General features: G+C 36.0%; 1 protein-coding gene across 4 annotated transcripts in view; it reads left to right on the forward strand.

Moving 5' to 3' along the window:
• Positions 1-22,654, forward strand: part of PIP4K2A (phosphatidylinositol-5-phosphate 4-kinase type 2 alpha) — a 107,555-nt gene that overhangs the window by 81,314 nt on the left and 3,587 nt on the right. For 3 of the 4 annotated variants that reach the window (XM_021530384.4, XM_085565469.1, XM_085565457.1), the window contains 5 exons: positions 4,856-5,002; positions 7,675-7,713; positions 17,101-17,214; positions 20,629-20,872; positions 21,999-22,102. In XM_021530384.4, the coding sequence (XP_021386059.1) occupies positions 4,856-5,002; positions 7,675-7,713; positions 17,101-17,214; positions 20,629-20,872; positions 21,999-22,102 (648 nt within the window). The remainder of the gene's footprint in view (positions 1-4,855; positions 5,003-7,674; positions 7,714-17,100; positions 17,215-20,628; positions 20,873-21,998; positions 22,103-22,654) is intronic. The other variant, XM_077788506.2, reaches the window with a different exon arrangement.

The raw sequence follows: 22,654 nt of genomic DNA on the forward strand, positions 1-22,654 counted from the left end.
TATAGAAGAGGTGAGCCGAAAAATGGGAAACTCACTAGGGTGGTTGTCAGATGGAATTGCAGAGGGCTGATATGCAAAGGGACCACAAAGACTAGAATTGCAACAAAAAAATAAACACATTGAAAGTCTTGAAAGACATTTCATAGGTAAATACACAAAATGGCAGAATGTTCGTGGCTGAACTGGTTTTGTTGAGGCCTGGGTTTCACCAGGCAGGTGTTTTTGATTGGTTTTTATATATATAAGTTACTGATGTTGTGCACAGCATTTTTCAGGAGAGATCAATCCACACAGTGGGTCAGCTGTAGCAATATGAGGTATGATGTTCCTGGTAACAGATCTGCAGCCTAGATTATCACATGTGGTGCTAACATTGAGATTACACTGCACTTAGAAGTAAAAATAAGCTGTTTGAAGAAAACAGCTTTATATGTGCCTTGAAAATCTAACTTTCTGGTGTATGCTTTAATTTGGCTAATTAATCCTTGCAACATATCACATAAGTACCCAATGCATAATATTCTGTGAAATTATTATGGTACAGGAAAATGGCAATAAATGGAATATTTATAACTCTGAACAAGTTCTCAGTCTTTTTTGGTGGGAGTGATTCCACACGTCAGTGCTTGTACACAAAATACAAATGCTTGTACACAAAATTGGTGAAGGGTATTTCTTACTGCAGACAAAAGGATATAAAAAAATAAGTTGAGCACAAAAATTACTATCAATGTCTTGTCCTGCACAATGTCCTGTGTAACTTGCTATTCAGTTTCTTTAGTGGAAGTATCCTGGTGAATGTCACTTGTCACATAATTCTGCTTGAATTATCAAATGCTTGTCTTAATGATTATACCAAAATTTGTGAAAATAATATATAAAGGGGTAACAGAGAATGAGCATGTTGTGTATTTCTGAATTAATGTTTGCCAAATAGGGCTGTGAGAAATAGGAATGCTGACTTTTCACATAGAACGAAGATAGATATAATTCAGGATTTAATCTGCACTGATGTCAAATCATTCCACAGATGTTCTCCAAGTGGAGAAGGAGAAATGGTAGAAACAGAAATTTTATTCTGTATTCTTCCAGAAAGAGCCAAGAGTAGTATAACTTCTTTGCCAATAAGTGGTATGCATTATGTTACCTTTTTATGTATCTGATACCTTAATAGCATTGCCATAGGGAAGCAAGAAGCTAATTAGATCATAAGGTTTTATTCTTACTAAGGAGTCTTGAAGCTGTATTTATGCAAAAATTAATGAGAATATAGGCTCATAAAGAATTTCTTACTAATTTTCAACTTGAAGCATGGGGTTCAAGAGAGCTCAGAAATTTCCTGATTTGAAATGTGCTGCACAGCTGATAAAAGGTGTCAATGTGCTGATATTACTTTACTGTGTTAATAATAATACTGTCCTCGTGCTGTGCACAAACATGAAAATCATCTGAATTAACAAAAAAAAAGATGGGGTGTTTATTACAACACTCATTTTAAAAATATTTTGTTGCTGCATATAAAGACTTGTAAATGTATTAGCTGAGTATTGCAGTTTTATTTAGCAAGTCTGCTTAGTAGAATTGTTTTAATGTTCTTTTTAGAAAAAAATTAAAGGAGTGAAGGTCTTTTTCTTTCACTGAAATTTAGCAGTCCTGTTAAGCATGTACTGGCTTATTTTCTAGGCTCACTTTTTTTCCAGCTGTGAGTGGGAAACTTCAGGAAATCATTCCTAAAAAGCACCTTGAGGTGACTAAATTGCTACTTCCTTTATATCAAGATGGACAAATTGAAAATCTGCCAACCACAGTCACCAGTGCAAGTCCTGCTGGACTCCCACCCAAACAGATGACACGTTTTGCCTCCTCTCTGATGCAGATATGGGGGATTGATAGTTTCAAAGGTAGGAAGTTCTAGACCAACCTTGTAGATGCTGAAAGCAAGTGGCATTCCTCCCTCTTTCCTTTGTCTCCCCATCAGGATAAGAAATACTGTCATAGGAAACACTGAAATAATTTCAGAGGCTTTTCTTTCAATTGCAGTAGCATGAGTGTCCACAGTCAGCAGCAAATGGGAAACAACTGTGCAGTACCTGGTCTGCTTTGAGAGAGTCTCTTACAAGTCTGGGAGAGCACAGCCATGTCCCTTTTTATCAAGAGGACCAATACTAGCAGAGCTTCTCATGTCTTGTGTTGCATGCTGGTAACACTGCCCTTTCAGAAGTCTTTGTTTGCACACTAAGGTAATGAAACAACAGTGCTAGCAAATGGCAAACCCAAATCTACAAACAAGACTGAAGTAACTCTCACTAGTGGCCTTTTTGTCCTCGTTGCATAGTACAGAGCAGTTTGCAAGGGGGTTGTATACTGCTGACCAAGTAATTAATTTTATGATGTTACAGTGGGTATGGTGCTCATGCTCTGGTAATGGCATTGCCATTTTACAGATGGGTACGCTTGGGACAGAAAAGTTAAAATTGGAGTGTTAGCAGCAGCTGGGGTTGAAGAGATAGTTTAAGTGTCAGTGGCAGTCACAGCTGAGAGGAAGGGCAGGGCTTTACTAGTCTGGTACTCAAGATGCCTAGCTGGCATTCCTTTACATGGCACAAACTTTCTGTATGATTTCAGGTAGAGGTTCTGACTCTCAGATGCCCATATGGAAAATTTGAACAATAGTATTTATTTTCATTCAAATTCTGCAGTTAAAAGCCATAAAATTAGGAATGGCTGGGTCTGTTAAAGACTTGAGGAGCTAGAAATTCTGTGACACTAAATTCTCATTGGAAGCTAGATTCATTTTCAGCTTGTAGAACATAATCATCTTAAAGTAGAAGTCAGTTAATGAATGTTTCTACAGGAACAACCCTTCTTACTTTCTCTAAAGCTTTAAAAAAGTATTTACCTTTAGAATATATGCCGAGTACTTAACGTTTCTAAAAAAATAGTCAATGTATTTTTGCTACTATGGATTAATACTTTTATGATTGGATCTTTAACGGAAATGGTGGTCAAAATAGGTTGTGTATCCTGTAATGTGTTATGACTATTTTGTGATGTTGTTAACAGCCCTATGACTCTGAAAATCCTCCAAACTGAGAACTTCAACTTAAAACTTCTGTTTTTTAAATACAGAAATCCTCTCAGGTGCATACTGATCGATTGTTGTGCACTGCTCACGACTGACCTTGCTTTTGTGGCCTTTTACTGCCAAACTTCTATTTGTGTTTTGAGGCATACAATCATACTCCTTTCCTAAGATTCTGATTTGTATTCACTAAGTCTCTGCAGCACCTTAAGCTAATTTGCCTATTAATAAGCAGTTGGAACTTAAAAGTGCTTTGCTGTGAAGTGGTAAAACTACATGCAGACTTTGTTCTACGCTTGAGGGCTTGAACCTCCAGTACAGCTCCAGGGCAGAAAGCAGAATTACTGCTCAAAATGTGCCAACAAGATTTAACAGGGCTCATGAGTCAGTCAAAATTGGGTTCAATTGACAGTCAACAATTTCTGTATTTGTTGTTAATTTCCTTTGTTTCTTGTGAATAGGATTGTTTTCAGGAGTCTTAAGTCAGTTTTTATTTTGCCAATTAAAAGGTCTGTCTGTGATATGTGCAGATTCCAGTATAAAGTTAGTGACAAGAATTCTTTTTAATCTGCTCTGCTAATTTTAAGCAGAGGAGCCCAAAATTGCAAAATCTCCAGGGTTTGAAGAGCTTTGTTTTACAGTATTTGTTACCAAAGACTATCTGCCTTTGTTAAACAAACTAAATGGCTTACTCAGTTAACTTTAAATTCTTCTAAAATCTGTGTTTCTAATAACTGGGTCACTTCAGCACAAAAGAACAGCAGCTTCAGTATGCAATTAATGTTTAAGAGCTGACTGTTAGTTAGATTCCATGTTTTCTTTTTGGGCCTTGGGTTTTTACGTTTTCTCCAAGTTCCTGTTTGAGACTTGGTACTAACAGAAAGAAGAGACATGGCTTTCTGGTTTGCATCATTGTAGCTTAACTTTTCCTTGGTTCCACAAAATATATAAGTGAATGTTTCTGAGTAGGATTAATGTAGTACGGGCAGTTTTATTCTGGGAGTAAAAATTCATCCTTCAATAGTTCTCATCATCAATGTGTGTCTGCTTTTTCTTCTTCCTCCAGTAGTCTTTCTAATAGAACAATAACTTGTAAGGCAAGTGATTAGGAAAAAAAAGGTTGCAGGTGGCAAATGTTTTCAAGGTTAATAACCCATTTGTAATGGAACATGGTGACCTTAAGGAAATATAAGAATTCATAAATAAAAAAATACAGGGAATTTGCACTTCATTGCTCAGCTCTGTTGACCCCCGAAATGCAACTACCACATAGGAACTAACAGAAAGTTGGTGATAATAAATAATATGGTGACAACACCATAAAAGTTCATCATCATAAACAAATAGTGAGAATCGGGAAACATACAATTTAAATATAGTCAGGGACAACACAGTACGGATTATAGCAGTGTGATGTTCAAAAATATACTTGGGTTTTGACATAACTACCAAATACATGCTGTCTGCTTAGGTTTGCTTTTTGTGTTAACATAAAAGTTAAAATGTCTGTCCAATACAGTCTCCTCTTTCTAGGAGACTGTGGAAATTCAGAGTTATAAGTTAAGCAGTTCAGTATTTTAATTTTTACATACTGGCCTAAAAGAAGAATTACTTCCTCCTGAGAGGGTTCGTTTCTGCATAATTCTTTGAAGGTTTGTCACCACACAAATATTCAGGAAAAAAATTATTGTTTTTTGGTATTCTATATCTAAAATCTAAATATATATTTATGTAATATATGTCAATGCTAATTTCTGCTTTTTCATTTTGCAGTTTATTGTGGAGTGTCATGGGAATACACTTCTTCCCCAGTTTTTGGGCATGTACCGGCTTACTGTTGATGGAGTTGAAGTATATATGGTTGTTACAAGAAATGTGTTCAGCCATCGTTTATCTGTTTATAGAAAATATGATTTAAAGGTGAGAAATAACTGCTGATTAAGTAGCTGACAGAGTAGCTGAAAATCTTTGTTATAAATGTTAGATTATGCTGATGCTTGAATATTGCTCAGTATTTTAATTAATTTTAAATTGTGTTATGCAACAGCCAGCATATTTCATTCTACACCTAGGTTTAGCAAAACTAAAGGGTGGTTTTATAGACATTATAGAAATGTGTCTGTTTTGTGCATTTTTAAGTGCAGCAATTTAGCCAGGTATGTTTGCTAAATGCTGCTAGTGGTTAAAGGTAAACCCCTTCACACTAGTACAATAATAATTCTGCTTCTTACAAGTTTTTATCATCATTATGGAAAGCCACAGTAGATTATGCAGACGGCATTTATAAAACAACTAAATAGCATCATTTAAACCAACAAATGTTGCTAACAAAGTACATTACTATGACAAAAGCTTAATAATTTAACTGATATTTTAAAAATAATTCAAGTGAAAAGGAGAAGAGTCTTTGAAAAACCAAGATATCTGCTTTTATCATAAGATCTGTTTTAGTTTTGATTCAGAAGCTTTATCTGCTCATTCTAATTTTGACCGTAGTTAGTATACAGGGCTTACAACAAATACCCAAAATGTAGTCTTAGTCTTTCTACCCAAGGGATGATATTTTAATTTCCTCTATAAAGTATCCTCTTAGAAACCTACTTCTTTCTAATACATTTAATTTCTATGTGCTGAACTACTAAGTGCATCTGCAAGCTTGTTTTAAGATGTTCATTTATCATTCTGTATTAGGAGATTTGTAATGTTATGTAGTGCACCATCCTTTCCTACGGTCAAGTCTCCTTAGCAATTGCTTAGATAGTTGACTGAACTTGATTTCTAAGAACTGATTTCCAGATTGTCAACAATTTACTTGCTGATATTCAGTATTACTGGCAGCAGTTGTTACCAGAGAAGGTTTGTTTTTTTTAATTTGAGAGAACTGTGATTTAGAGCATCATAATGTACAGATGCATTAAAAAGGGCATGAAAGCACAACAGAAAGAAACTGTAATTATATACATTATGTTCTTAGCATTGGTGTCAACAGCTCTTTGTGTTATTTACCTCTGTGGATGCTTCTGTAGTCTTTTCTGTTCGTCCAGCTGGACAGCATGGCTTTAACTTCTCATGCAATTCAAATTTAACATCAATATCATATTCCTCAAAACAAACTCCTTCACTGAAGATATTTATAGTGACACTGAATTTATTATAAATTACTTGAATTTATTATAAATTACTTTTTCTTTATATTCTTTGCTATGTCATCTGCAGTTGTGGATTCAGAGTCCTTTTTGTACATGAATATTTTTGACACCAGCTTAGAACTCACTTTGTAGCACAAGTCTCTACCTCTGTAGATACAAGAAAAAAGACCACAAATCAGCATAGGATTTCAAGGGTATTTTTTTGGCCATGGATGCATTTTGTTAAAATTATTTCAATGTCATTTTTTACCAAATGTTAAATTTTACATCCTCCCTAAATTTTACTGATGTGACTCTTTTTTTCTTTTCCTTCAGTTTGGTTTTCAGTTGATCTCTTTTCTGACCTAATAATCTGTTGGAGCACAGAATATAATACAAAATGTGTCTCCTGAGTAAAATGAAATGTTACACTTTTACCAGGCTTTATTATCAGTTAAGAATCATTACATGAAATCCCTTCTTCTGGGCCATACATAATAACTAAGACATACTGTCCCATGTATCTTTTCTGTCCATCGCTTCTGAGTTTTCTAAGTTTCTTTCTGTAAACAGAATAAAACATGCTATAAAAGGGTCTGGTTTGGGATCCTCACATCTTTAAACTAGTAGGACTCCACTCCAGCAGTTCTTTACACAATGCACACCCTTTAATAAACAGCAGAGCTAATCTACCCATCTTTCCATGTCCAGTTACCATATTTATAGTTACTATTTCTTGCTGTGCTGTTACGTGATATACACATGCTGGGTATTTAAAGGTGTGGTCCCACTCCAAGAAATTTTTAAGGAAATATATAGAGTCTTTTTTTTTGTCAGCTCCAGGTTATTCAGAAAGCACCATATTGCTCACTAGTTTTAGACTAAAAAATAATTTTAAAAGAAAATCCAAATTGTCTTTGGCAAACACTGTAAGTCTTGTGATTCCACAGTTGGTCTCTTCTTTTTACTCCATGTTGCTGTGAGACGTATTGTTCTTGTTTGTACTTTATGATCTTTTAAATACTTTTTGTATTTATATTGTGTGACATCTTTTTCAAATGTGTAATACAAATGTTCAGTTATACAGAATAGGCTGTTCCATATCCGTGCAGCTAAATTGGCACCAAAAAATAAAAAATATGAGAAGTCTGCCAAGCAAACTAAACTTCCAGCAATGATATACACAAAATGAGGATGAGAGATGAGGAAAAGCTCCAGTAATTAGGAGGACAATAGAAGTAGAGCATTTGAGTATTTAATCCATCCTTCTTCTCTCATGATGCATCTTCACATGATAGCAGTAGTTCAGCAGTCCTGCACATTCTACCTACTGGATCACCTTTCTTTAAAACATTTGTCAAGTTCAAAAGGATACAGTTCATCCACTTTTTGACCTGTTATCATAACATTTTCAAATTAGTTTCTGACATATGCACATTTTTAGATCCATTTTTTCTGTTTCAGGGCTCTACTGTGGCTCGAGAAGCCAGTGACAAAGAAAAGGTATGGTGCATTTCTGTTTATTTTTCAATTAATTAACCTTCTAGCTAGACTCAGAACAAACATAACTAATGCTGTTCTGACCCTTTCCTCTTTTTTCTGCCATATTCTTCCCTCTTGAGTTCTACCTTATCCCTCCTTTATCTGTCCTCTATTTCCTGCAGACCTTTGAATATTGGTTTGCAAAGGTGTTGTAATTTCAGAGGTAAGTGAGCCAATCCTTTACCTCCTCCTTTCCTTTTCTCTTAGTTTCTTCAGGGCCTGCCCTGTGCTAGGAAAATATCATAAATTTGTTCCCTTCTCTCTCATCTACTTTCTCTTCCTTTTAATATTGAGATTTATGAATACTCCATGTCAGTTAAAGGAATTATGTGATGGGGCACCACTTCTAAACTGAGTGCGAGGATGAACCAAACCTTGAATTAAGAGAACCCTTGGGTATGTGAAGTTCATACAATTGAGCAGGTGACTGACAGACTTAGATGTACATGTAATGAGAGACAGTTTCCCTCAAATTCTGGGCTGAAACTGCTCTAAAGAGAAATAGATTGCTTTATTTTTTCTTCACCTCCAACTTCAGTTCTTTTGGAAAATTTAATGTTCTCAGTTTTTCTTTGTGGTTTTAGCAAAATAGCCAGATGGCATTTTAGGAGAGGTTTCTCTGGAGATTCTACAGATAATTGGAAGTGTAACATAGTCTCCATCATGTAAGACTTCTTAGATCTCAAATTTGGACAAGGTCTAACAATCCATGGCCTTTGTTTTCTTAATTTGTCCAAGCACATTCCTCCTGAATTAGCATGAGATCGTCCAGGAGTTCACTTAAGAGACTTCATTTTCTGTTGTTCCCTAATTCCATTCAGATCATTTATTTTTCTCCTAAGCAGTAGTTGTACCATACCTACCTCTCTGAGTCTTCTACAGATCACATAACTGCACTAAATGAGTAAGGGACATGCAGTAGCTGTCAATTCTCACTGTATGAAAAACTCTGCCAGGTTTTTCCACCTTTCCCAAGGCATGATGGAACACTAAAATTCTTCTTAGCATTAGGCAATACCACAGCCCCACCTGCAAGCTTCAGTTACCATTGCCAGCAATAGCTATCTTCTGCTGTACCAGGCCCTCAAGATCATGTCTTGAATGGTCTCCTTTCTTTCTTTCATCATCTGTTTTTGTTCTTGTTTAGTGGCAACTGTAGTGTTTTTAATGTGCAGGGAGTAACCCTTCGTTGTCTTACAAGCAATACCTAAAGTCATTGAAAACCTCTGCTGTACTATTAAAACAATCTGATAGAAAGGATGAGGACAAGTTGTTTGGATGGGACTGCTTTAGGTTGCAACATTAATGCTTGGACTAGTAACAAAAATTATAAATATTATATGCAGTCAGCTCTACAGGAGCTGATGCTATACAGATGTTTAACAAAGTAGTTTTGAGCAATTTCTGGAATATGCCTTGTAATAATAAATAGATTAGTACTAGTACACATATATTGTAGTTAATACGTTGAGTGAGAACCTTAAAGAAACAGTGCCTTAATTTTGCTCCTGTGTAAGTTCATGGCAGAATTACTATTGAACTTGATTATAGATAAATTGAAACAAATTTGTGTAGTTTTATATAACTGCATAGAACAATTGTTCTGTAAATTTAATGTGAAATCATAACTTCCATAAGGCAGATAACCACAATTCTTATCAACTTCACATCTAGAACTTTCCCTTTGATTTTGAGTACTTCTCTGAAAATAAATGCATAAAAGCCTCGTCCCCCTAATTCTTATCCTGGTGTTTTCATGGTTTGATTTCTTGGGGCTGGAACTGCACAAAGGCTATTGATGTTGTAAGCAGACAGTCTGAAGCTTCTGAAACAGCTTTCTGTGACTTGTCATTCCCCTCGAACCCCGGTGCAATGTAGCAGGGCAGTGACAAACTTGCATCCAGAAAAAAGATTTCTAAGAAAGGAAATTATTAGGTAGGCTTCTACATTTATAGAGGGAACAACATTTTACACTTTGAGACTCTTTGAGATTCAAATAAGGGAAATTTAGTATTTTGCGTATTGCATGGGTTTTAAGTTTTGGAGTCTGCTGTTTGATTTGAAAGGGCCAGAATACATTTTGCTTGTGGATTGCAGATGTTCAGAAGATTTGTCATCACTATGATCTGAATCTCCTGCAGTAGGCATGACAACAGATTTATTCATGTAGACTACTCAAATCTAACACAGAACTTTTAGGTTTAGATTAGAAGAGTGTTGTATATTTAAATGAGGAGACAAGGAAAGTTTGGTTCTGAAACTTTGAGCAGTGCTGAAGAGCTGCTGTCATGAGAGGTATCTCTGCACATGTGCCACTGATTTCAGGACCTGAGGACTCTCTTGACCTGAAGAAGTAAATGATCCATTATTCCTGACTGGCAGCTGGAGCCCTGTAGCGTGGTTTTTTACTTCTGTTTTCTCTTAAGTAGATGTCAGTGTTTCAAACTTTTTGTTGTCATCTGTGAGAATCTCAAATCCATCTTGAGCTTTGAAAATAACTGGAAAGATTTTACTTGCAAGGTGGGGGGGGATGTATTTTAGCAAATTCTCTAAAGAGATTTTTTGGCATCTCCATCCATTTCCAGAAGAAACTGCCCTGAGGGATTAAACAAAACCAGACAATCTGAAAACCTGTGCTGGTGTAGTAAATTATTAGCTAATTTTTAGCCAGATGCAAGCTAAATCATCAATTTATTAATATTATCTAGAAATGACATTAATATTAATAAATTTCACTTAGTGGCAGTATAATTACTTATTATACTATGGCACACACGTGAGAGTAATAAAAGAAGCTTTTAGTACAAAAATGTATGGGTAAATTGTCTGGCAATGGCTAGTTTTTAAGTGGGCTTTTAAGTAATTAATAATGAGTTTCAAATGACAACATTCAAGTAATCAATTGGTTTTCAGAACATCAAGCATAATATTTTCTCTTAAAGCTGCAGAAGAGCAAGGTCTTTCAGTCACATTCTGTAAATTATAGATAAATTACTTTGTAAAGGCAAATTTGATGAAGTTTATCTTGAATCTTCTTCCTATCAAACTAAAAGTTATTTCTTCAGTTAGTAGAGACGAATATGCAAAAAGATTTAATGGATAAAAAATCTGAGAAAACAGTGTAGTTCTACTTTAGCTTGGTAGTGTAAAAGAGGAATTACTATTCAAACATTTTTTTAAATCAGTTTTTTTGGATGAAAAGTTGCCTGATTGATTGTTTGCTGTTTACCTTCTGTTTGACTGTGTTCAGCTGTTTAATATCCTAACATATGGATGAGCAGTTCCAAAACTGTCATTTCAATATTTTGTGATAATCAGTGCAGAAACAAGCACCAATCTTTTAAATTTCACCTAAACACACAATTCCTTTCATTTTTGTTACAAATTATACTTTTTGTAATAAAGACATCACTTTCTTGGCAACATGTATCATAACGTACAGATGCCTTGGATTTTAAAAGAACATTATGTTTCAACAGTTGTCAAATTCTGACAGCTGCTCCTTTTTACTTTTTGGGCTTTACTAGTCTTTTTTACATTTTTATTATTTTAATAGTGGACATCTTCTATTCATTCTTTGGACAGTTTTGCCCTCTCAAGTGAAATGAGGATAATGCAGAACTCCCCTGGTGGTCTAGCTGCTCACAATTACGCCATACTTGCAGTACAACATCAAATTAGCAGTAACAGCTGAGTCTACTTCTTCTGATAAAAGAATCTAAGCTCTTGCTTCTGAGTGAGCAGTGCAGAAAGAAATTTGAAAAAGAAAAATAAGTCCTAGCTGAACTGGTGCCCACCACATTTCATCTTTCTCAAACAATTTGAGAGATTAGCACAGGTTTTTAAATCAATCTAAAACTGGTTGCATTCCCACCTCTATAGTATGTGTTGTTTCATAAATCATCATTCATAAGTGCAGTAAAATTATAGTCAATACAATTGAATAAAGGATTTTCTATTCAAGTTTCTTTTGGAAAAAAGATTGCCATAGCTGACAGCTATGTTAGATTTAATTAAATTGTATGCAAAATACATAGCTATGAGAACTAGATTGGAAGTTGTCACTAATCGTTAGCTTTGTGTTTATATATTACAACATATAGTAATTAACTGATTTCTGAGAGGAAAGTATAACCTGAGGAAGAAGGGCTTTAGTAGAGGAGCATAGGAACAAGATCACTCAGTCTTGACTCTGGTTCTTTTTTACTTTTGGTGTCACAATGTAAAACATTATCCAAGGTAGATCATTCCAAAATCTAAGCTATTTTTTTCTGTTGTTTTAGAATTACTAATGCCAGAACATTTTTTGTACTTATCTTTTATTAGTGATTTCAGTCCACTTCATGTGCTGATCTTGTGAAGTGTCTGACATTTATCTGTGAAATTAATCTAAACATTGCAATGTACAGAGATTATAGCTTTCAAAACATCACACTCCAAAGACAGGGAAAGACATTCAGGGGTTTGATTTCAGCATTTAGCTTTCTCATGACACCAACCTCACTACAGTTTTTCAAAACAAATCACTAATTAGCCTTTGTTTGGTTTTGAGGGGTGGGGGTGTTTTGGTTTGTTTTGGTTTTGGAGTCTGCTTTTAATTTGTTAAAGGAATTTTAAAAGTAACAGGGGAATTTTGTGTTGCATTGTATATGTTGCATGTTCATTTTGCAGCAGGAAGACATTAATGCTGGGGATAATTCTGGATGCATTTCCTTGAGCATTGAAAAGACAGTTTCTATTTTGGTACAAGCCTGAGTACTTAACCCTTCTACAGCATCCTGCACAATTCTTTTTTTTACTACTGACTAAAGTCATTCCAATTTTTCCCCTCAAACACTATTTTGGGGTTACAGCTCTATTTCTATTGCCTTTTACAGATATATGATGTCAAGTTAAGCTGCAGAATCTTTGTATAGGAACCCCTGTTTAGGGCAAGGCAATTTGTACAACAAAAGTTTGGACCCAGCTCACAGAACGATTGGAGGCAAGAAACTGCATAATTCTAAAGGAAGCTATTCTTCCCTCTTGTAGATCTAGTGACTCCAGAGTTTTGATTCAATTCAAAATTACCTGTTCGAAATTATTGCAAACTATATTTAGTATTATAGCCCTTTTTTCCCCAAACACTGCCTTCCAGTACTTAAAAAAATCAAGGTATATGTGGGCCATTTGCTGTTAAAAAATATCCAGGGTGTGGACCTTCAATCTTGGCAGATGTTTTACATGATTTTCAAAAGTTATGAGTTGTAAGCCAAATTTTTCCATGATTAGCTGTGTGAATAATGTGACTTGTGGCTAGTTCCAGAGAAAAAATAAGGCTGCTATGCAACATTTCTCCTAAAACCTAAATCTTGTCATTGTTAGATAATTAGAAATTGCTGCCAAGTCATGAGGACAATTAGTCTTTCTTCCTTTTTCAGTCACTTATTTGGAAACTTACCTGACCTACAGCTGTTTTAGCAAGCTGCTTCCAAAATGCCAGCATTAATGTTAGCTATGACCATTAATTTGATGTCATGATGCATACAAAATCCCTTTGGGGGTAACAAAATTGCTAATATTCATTTCAACTCATTAGGATAGGATGCTGAATTGAGATGTCCTAAGAAGTATACAAAAGCTGTTACCATGTTCATCTAGAAAATAAAACTTCCCCTGGTTCTTACATTCCAAGTTTTTTTTAATTCAAAACAGTATCAGCTCTTACACTATACTTTTATTTTGAATGAGGCTTTACACATTCCGTCATCTTAGTTACTAAGAAATCTTTATTGATTTTTTTAGCCTTTCAAAGGCAGTGAAATCTTCCTGCCATTAAAATTCTCTGTGACCATGGCAAACCTTGGAATGCAAACCTGAAGTGTGCTGATAACATGCTTTTTTAATAAATAGATGTTATATATTTGTAAAATCTGTTGTGCCTTTCTTGCATATTTAAGTAGGAGATTAAAAACAGTGGAGGTGGTTCAGAAAGAAAATCTATTATTAATTTAATGGAAGTAGTTAGATGCTCATCTCCTGTGCAGCTCTTAAAATATTTAGTTCTTTAATGACAGTAATATGTTCATTATAATGAATTACATTCTAGGAGAATCATTTTCCAACAACGATTTTGCTTCATTGGAAATATTTGAGACATCATAAAAAATTAACTATATCAATTATTTCATTAAAGCAAAGCTTCAATTTTTTTTCAATCAGATAATGTTCTAAACTGCCACAATGTGATTCTATTTGTGTTTATTTCAGCATGTAAGAAATGAACATAGTGGGATTTTTCAACATGAATGAATGTGTTATTAATTTGGCATAACTACAAGAGCCCCTCCTAGCTGAATATTTCATAGGTTTTGATTCTTAGATTCACAAATCAATTTTAAGACAAATTTCAATTAAAGTACTACTAGAATCACTTCTACCAATGGCTGTCATTAGTAATATGTAGGACTACAACAGTATCCTAGGGCTATTCAGCTTCAAATAAATAGGGAGAATAATATTGCCTACTACAAAAAGAAAAAAAAATAAAATAAAATAAAAAGAAAAAAAAGCTTTGTCTAGTAACATCTAGAAAGAAGAGGGAAGAGAATAGGCTGGGAGGCTGGGAGGCATCATGCAAATAATGTAGTGAGGGCAGCCACTGGGATAGAGCTTTTTAGCTTCAGTTGCTTTTAACTTACATGGTTCTACACTTGCCAGGTCTTTACAACTATGGGTATTTGGGTGAATAAAAATTACCTCAGATAAATATTGTCAGAGGGATGATGGTGGACTGGGGGAACCTGCATACAAGGCAGTGAAGAGTGGCTTTGTAGGAGTGCTGACTCGCTGCCCAGAATGTCCTTGGGAGTGCCCCTTGGGGATTGTGATGACAGGCAAGAACTGCAGCAGTGTCAGCTTTGCTAGCCCGTTTCTGTTAGAAACAGGTTAGGGACAAGGTTAAAGTGAAGTATGGCACTTGCAGAGCTGGTTTTCCAGTGCTAGCATCTTCCAAAGAAGACAAAGCTTGTAATTTTAGTTTATTTTTACCACCAGAGGACTGTCCTCGGTGGGAGGCAGCTTCCCCTCACAGCCCTGCCGGTGTCACTGGGGCTGTGCTCTGCGGGAAGCCTGCGGCAGAGCCTAGAGGCAAACAAGCATCTCAGCATCTTAACCACAAGCACATCCTCCCTCTGTGCTCACCCTCCTGCTTTAAACAGCACTAATGGGGGGGGGAGGGGGTTCTGTGTTAATGGGTTTGTTTCACTTTAACCTCTGCCTAATTTAATCAATAACTTGGATATACTAGGTGGAAAAATAATCTGGGGATTTTTTTTTTTAAGTCATTTTGGGCTAAAAATGAAGGAAGCTTGGTTTCCTGCATTCTTTTCATTATTGCTTCATCTTAAATTATTTCATCCAAATCGCCTCTCCATTCTTAAGCATCCCACACACTGGATTCCATCCTCCAGTGTTGGCAACATCCCTGGATCCACAGTCCCGCCTCTGTGGAATTAGCCCTGTCCATGGGACACTCTGCTCAATTAAGTATGGTAATCTCTACAGCTGTTAGCCTGGAAAGCTTATCTGATGTTACCCCTGCTTGTTTTCGTCCTAAACCTCTTACTGAGTAGTCCAGAAAGAAAATCAATACATACTGTGCAGTCATATTGTGGTAAACAATTCATTGTGAGCTTCAAAAAGTGTCCAGCAATGTTTTTGAGTAAAGCAGGAGAGCACTGCTGAACGACTCCTCCTTGGAAGCGGAGTCTGGGACGGATGAATGCTTATAGCTCCATCTCAGCTGCTTGGGTGTTTGCTTATTTTTTTTAATATAAATAGATTATTGCTATTAGAGGGTATTTTAATGTATCAGAATGTTCTAGATGCTAGACAATAATAATTCAGAGCAGCCAGACTATGACATTATTTTTTTCAAACATCCTAGGTATCAGGATGCCATGGATTTATTAATTGATTTGTAATTGTTATGATGTTACAATGTAACTGTTGCAATTTTGCATGTGGTTTTGAGCAGTTATTGGAAGAAAAGGATCACTTTTCTAAACAAAAGTAGCATTGTGGGATCTCAAGGAATTGGCAAATTTCAGATCCAAAAAATTAATTTAGACAGTTGAAGAGCTGAGTATTTTGGCTACCCCAGTGCACACAGGCCAATGAAAGAAAAAGAACTTTTGGCCATTGTGAAGATCTATGAGGGCCTTTGGGAGTCTGCTGTGGTGCTCACATTTTAATGCTTTCCAAGATACACGTATTGGAGTAGAGGAAAGAAGCTCTCAGGTTCTTTTCCTTGCTGTGTCATAGGAAGAAAATAAACTTTATGAAAAATGCCATCTCCAGTAAGATTATAAGCAATGTCTGACTACTTAAACTTATGGAGGATGTTCCTGTAGGCTGATGTTAGCTGCCTTTTATTCCTAGCAGAAGGACTTTCAGATTAAGGGGAAATTATTTTATTCAGGGTACTCATTAGTTCTTGGCCATTGACTGTTCATAGGAATTGAAGCACTGGTTGTTCTGTAACATTTTCTTTGTAAAGGAAACCTGTTCTTCCATACTATTGATTAAAAGTAGGGCAGAGAGAAAGGCTGTTCATTGCTCTTAATGGGCCAATTTTTTAATTTTGGAGGAGTTAGTATTACTTCCAGCTTGCTTGACCAAATGTCCTGAAGGAACTGCTCTTTTGTTTATCAGTTTGCTAGGGCTTTTTGAGTAAACTTCCAGTCACTGCCCATTGAAAACAGACCCCATTTGAGGTGTTGCAAATCACTTCATGAGGGAGTTGAAGATGAAGGTAATCAAGTTGCTCCAACATCAAGAATATTAATTTAATTACATATTGAAGAGGCAGTGGTCTTCTCTGGCATTTGCTACTTTTAAGCAGAATTTCATGACTCAATATTCATTTGATGCTTTCCAATGATTATTTGGTATTAGGCACTTGAAAACATTCTCAGTAGTTGTGCAAATGCAATCCTGTCTAGCATCCTCTGTCGGACCTGATGCAGGCCCTTTGTTATCAGGGTTAGATTGTTTTAACTTCACTTACTGCCAGTCGCTTTGAGAAGTGACATCTTGGAAGAAGCTCGATGCAAATCAGTGTTCAGTGCAAATCTGGTACTGAGTGGAGATTTTGTCCTTGGTGCATTTGCTGCCAAGTTAACACATACCTTTTAGGCTGTTTCCAGGAGGGGTAAGGTGAGCAAAGAGCTCTGTGGGTGCAGTTATGGAGGGCTGTGTGCCATGGAGGAGAGGCAGCTCAGGGGTGCCTTCTCAGGCACAGGGCCAACAGCTTCACCACACTCCTCTTTACAATCCTGCTCTTACAGGAATTTTGGTTTGTTTTAGGCCAAAGAGCTGCCGACGTTCAAAGACAATGATTTTATTAATGATGGCCAAAAGATTCATATTGATGAGAATAACAAAAAGATGTTCCTTGAGAAACTCAAGAAAGATGTTGAGGTAAGAATGTGCATGTTCAGTTACAAGTGATTAAAATGTGTGGCAAATTATGGATATCCCAGGAAATCATACCTGTAATTCATTAATAAAAGCTCTTGTTTATAAAACTGTAAACACTGACTGTTTTAAATGAAACACAATTTAAACTTTCAGGAGTTGATCACTGCTTTGCTGATGTGATAAATGGCTTGCTGCCATAGCTGGTTGCCATACATTGTTCCTGCCTTGATGATGTGATGTTAAAATGATGGTACTGCTTAGTACTTAAATGCTTTACAAGCCTAGTGCTTCCAAATGCCCCTGAGAGAGAGGTGAGTATTGTAGCTGTATTTTACAGGTGGAGGTCCACCAGAGCTAAGGCCAAATAAGAACTGTAGTCCATAACAGAGATGGGGCATCTCCCCTGCTCACAGCTGTTCAGGCCCTCTTTGTTTCATATTAGAAATCCAGTTTTAAATCATTCATATCACAACAGTAGAGTACTTCAGCAATCTAAATACAGCAATTGGATTCTCATTATCTTAATGTAGTCTTTCATATAAATTTGTACTTTACTTGGCTGAATATAGTATATACTTGAAAGAAAAGTGTTAATGTATGAATTTAATTAAATATTTTTACTGGTTTTGTTCATATAATAAATATCAGACTAACTTGTTCACACAACTTGCCTTTAGTTTGCATAATTTAAAATATTTTTCCTAAACACAGTATTTTGCAGCTTTATACTCAAAAACTAAAATCTGTTTTCAAGTAAAAAGGCAGATTTGGAAGAGACTTTGTAGCAAAATGTGTCTGTGACTTAATAAGACTTTCAGCGATTTATATCAAAAGAGCTCTGTGAATTGACTTTCCAAATTCTTCAGGTTTTATCTCATTAGCTGTACATAACAAAATACTGTTACTTTAGAATTTACCCAGTAATTTGCTTCTGAGGAAATTCTGAGGAAATCATAATAACAATGGAAAATTTATGGTGGTGAGGACGATGAAAACATAAATACTTTGTGAAATATCAGTGTGTGTTTATTTTATACTTAAAATATTGTGCTCTACTGATGTCACAGCTCTAGAGATAAATTTTTTTGAGTTAAAATTTTATGCTCTTTTAACATGTACTGCTGTTGCTGACTACTGCTTTTACAGCAAGTAGGTTGCAGATAATATCTTGAGTGTGTGGAAGAAATGTGTAAGATACTTTCTTACCCTGAAAAGTAGATTGTGTATGATCTATATCATTTACCATACTGGGAATATAATGGCAGATTCCAGATAATTACTTGAGAGGTTGCTTTTATGGGTTTGAAGTTTATACAGAGAAATGTTTAATATCCATGTAAACCACTAGTGTGAAGCGATCTGGCTCCTGATTTTGACAATGGCAAGCTATTCTTTAACCTTGTTTTTCTTTTGTTGGTTCTTTTTGCTCTTATTAGGTAACTGATGGACACACTTTGTAACCAATGTGTAAAAGCTCACATTGCACTACAATGAAAATAAATGCACAACACTTAGTATATTATTATCTTACCAGACAGTATTTATAGTTAAACATATCATGAAGTACTAGTCTGAACTATATAGCTTTATATCTGTTCTTGGGTTTTGTTAAGCTTTGTTTCTATATTTCTTTCTTAATCAAGTCCTATGTCCCCTTCCTGTGTTCAAACACAAGTTATTATTGCTCTTTTGATGTTTCTTTGTCTATTTTCCCATCTCCTTATTCCATTGCGGGTATCCTGAGAAAAACTACTAATTTTTTTCCATTTAAAATCAGATTTTTTTTCCTTATGCTGATCTCCCTAAACCTTCTTGTTGTTAGCAGCAGCACACTTTTTTCCAAGAGCCATTCTCTTCTAATTTGTAGCTCACTGTTTTTTTCCCAAGTCTCCATTCTCTTTCATTCTGTTCTGTATTATTATTGGTAGATTTTTTTTTCCCTTTGTATTTACCAAGTAGTGAATAATGTGCCTGGAGTTCTTCCACCTATTGCCTGCCTTTGGCCAGTCTCATTTGTTTGTCTTGTATATTGTTGTGCATCATCTCTTCAAACTTAGATCCCTTCCAGTCTTGTGAGAGTCTATTGTTTTATCATGTTGAAATAAATTATACTGAAATTATTAAAAAGCAGATTATTCTTCTTAAAATCTCCTCTCAATCTCACAATAATTCTTCTAGCACTTGCATTTACAGTTATGTCCAGCTCATCTCTTTTCTCAGAATCAGATTTTGACAAACTGGAGTTTCTCATTACCTAGTATTTTATCTTTTTCATCCCAATAACTCTCTCTGTGCCAAAGTCTAGCTCAAATGCCTTCTTCCCTGGTCTGGTCTAACTTCCTTTTTATAAACACTTAACGTTTCTAAAAACTGAAGCAATTTTTATTTTCAGCCACTTTCTCTGCATACCACAAGCATGGGTTTCACAAGTTTGAAATCACAGTATTGGTTTTAATCTGCAGCACAGCTCTGTCCTGCCTATCCTTGACCCCCTTGAGCTGTTTATCCCATTTTCCTGCTTTTATACCTTCATTATTTCCATATTCCTCTTTCTGCCTTATCCTGTTCTCCTCAACTAAAATAACTCTGTCTGTACATCTTCCAATTTCCTAAAATCTTCCATCCTTATTCTTTATTCAAAACCACCCTTTCATTCACATACGTGTTTTACTTTTGTGATGTAAATCATGAGGCTGTCACTGTGAAGAGAATACAACATTATTTCATGTCTTCAGGGTGTAAAACTTCACAGCTTTCCACTGCAAGAATATTTGAACATTTTTTCATGATTCTTTAACAAGACTTAAAAGGGATTGAGAGGGTGAGTTCAGCACCAGATCATAGCATGCTCTACACCTGATAGCACAGAGGCTGCTTTGGTCACTGAGCAGTGACAGAGCAGTCCCCACCTCAAGTGCTGTGTGTGGTCTTGGGCACCACAGCATAAGGAAGCTGTCCAAAGGAGGGCACAGAGGATGGTGCCGCAGCAGGAAGCCTGAAGAGTTCAAGAAGCATTTGGTTGATATTCTCAGGCACATGGTGTGACTCTTGGGAGTGTTTCTGTACAGCAGGGCCAAGAGTTGCACTTGATGATCCTTGGGGGTCACTTCCAACTCAGGCTATTCTATGAATCTAATTTGTGTCGGCTTGCAAGCACACTGCTCGTCACTACTCACAGATTTTTTTCCCAAAAGGCTTTTGGAAGAGTGGGCTACAGAATAAGTTTCAAGTAATTTGTGTGCTGCTAATACATTTTAGTAAAATTAGGTATTTGTTTGCCAGCTTTATCATTTAATCTTACCTTTTGCTCTCTCAGAAGTGCCTTAGAAATTTTTCTCAACTGGTGATACCTTTTTGTAAGAGGAGCTTATGTTTTTCAGCAATATTGACAGACTGCTTATTATCGCTTTCTAGTTCCTTGCTCAGTTAAAACTCATGGACTACAGCTTGCTGGTTGGAATTCATGATGTTGAAAGAGCTGAACAGGAAGAAATAGAGTGTGAAGAGAATGATGGAGAAGAAGAAGGTGAAAGTGATGGGACCCACCCCATTGGAACCCCTCCAGACAGTCCAGGAAATACATTGAACAGCTCACTGCCTTTGGCTCCAGGGGAATTTGATCCAGCTATTGATGTTTATGGAATAAAATCCCATGAAAGTAAGCAGTAAGAAATGTTTTTATGTTAAAGTGGTTCAATTCTTGCATCAGAATTCTGAAACCCTCACAACCATGTAAAGGTAAATATAAACTGAAAAACAGAAGTTTGCTCTCTGGAAAAGGAAATTTGCTCTTTGGCAGCAGAAAGGAGAAGATTTCTATAATGCTTAGCTATTCTTGTTCACCAGTTCTTCAGCAGTTAATTCATGGGGTTTTCATCCTTTTCAGGAAGTCTAGTATCTATAATTGGTCTTTTCAGGCTGATAACACTGTTAAACACAGTCTAAAAAGAATGAGAAAAGCAGCATTCCAAGTTATATTTCAATTTTTGGTTGCTTTTTGAAAATTCATGCATTCATACCCGATTTCTGTGTTGTAGCTAAGAAAGTCATCATAAGGAGCATGTAAGAAGCCTGAAACTGAGTTTAATGTTGGTGTGTAAAATTAAGTGTAACTGGGTACCTGTGTCTATTCAATACAGGGAAGTTACCTTTTCTTTTTGTTTATAAATACTGACATGGAAAAATGCATGGTTTTATTCATAAAGAAAATATGATCTTAAGTGCATCAAAGGAAGTTTATGTTAGATATCAGGAAAAAGTTCTTCACTGAAAGTTTTATTGGACACTGGAATCATCTGCCTAGGGACGTGGTGGAGTTACCATCCCTGGACATGTTTTAAAAAAAGACTGGATGTTGCACTCAGTGCCATGTTTCAGTTGATGAGGAGGTGTTAGGTCATAGGTTGGGCTTGATCTCAAAGGTCTTTTCAAGCCTACTTCATTCTTTAATTCTCTTTGTTGACTCAGAAGCATTACCTTTCATATCAAGCTTCATAGTGTTTCCACGAAGATGAAATCCACATTACCTTAACTGAGCAATAATTCCTATTTCTGTATGCTAGTTTTTTATTGTACAGTCATTTAGAGGATTTTGCATTATATATGAGTGCAGTTAAACTCTGAATTAAGGACAGCTTGAGCTTGTGTTTTTTACACATCTTGATTATGACTGACGCTGACCTGTCTTAGCTGCTGATTGAGTCATACCAAGTCTCCTTTGTTAGAAGGAGGACTCGTTGTTAGGATGTGTCAGAAGTCCTTACTGCCCTGCTTGCTGTTGGCAGATGCTCCCAGGAAGGAGGTGTACTTCATGGCCATTATTGACATTCTTACTCATTATGATGCAAAAAAGAAAGCTGCCCATGCTGCAAAGACAGTAAAGCATGGGGTAAGTATCTGGGTTGGTTTCTTCCTCTTACTCCGTTTATATTCATGCATTTTTGTGTAGTGCCCTGATACTGGACAGTTCAGTAAAGCTAGGGAAAGGGGAAATAAATCAGAACTTTCTTCAATTCTTTTCAAGTTTAATGTTCAATAAAAATTTATGGAGTAGCTGCTACACATTACATACTGAGAGTGGAACTCCTTTTTCAGCTGTGTGCACAGCTTTCTCACCCACAAAGAACTCTAGTGAGATGCTTTTTAAGACTTTGTCCTAAATTTGTGAGATGCACCTTATTCTTGCTAACAAAGCTGTTCACCACTCTATGAAAGCTGTCTTGAATCCAATTTCAGATGCAGGGCCCTAATGATGGTTTCATTGTTTGGTTCAGCCTGCTGAAAGTTAGTTCTTCAGCATATCACATGGCTCACCCTAGAAGACTTCTTCAGAAAAAAAGTACAATTTACAAAATTAGGCATAAAAATAGCATTTACATATTAAATACTCAGAGGTTGTTCAGGGAAGGCTTCTTCTTGATTGTCATTATTTAATTTTGAC

The sequence above is a fragment of the Lonchura striata genome, chromosome 2, assembly GCF_050655825.1.
Source record: "Lonchura striata isolate lonStrDom1 chromosome 2, ASM5065582v1, whole genome shotgun sequence".
Taxonomy (NCBI): Eukaryota; Metazoa; Chordata; class Aves; order Passeriformes; family Estrildidae; genus Lonchura; species Lonchura striata.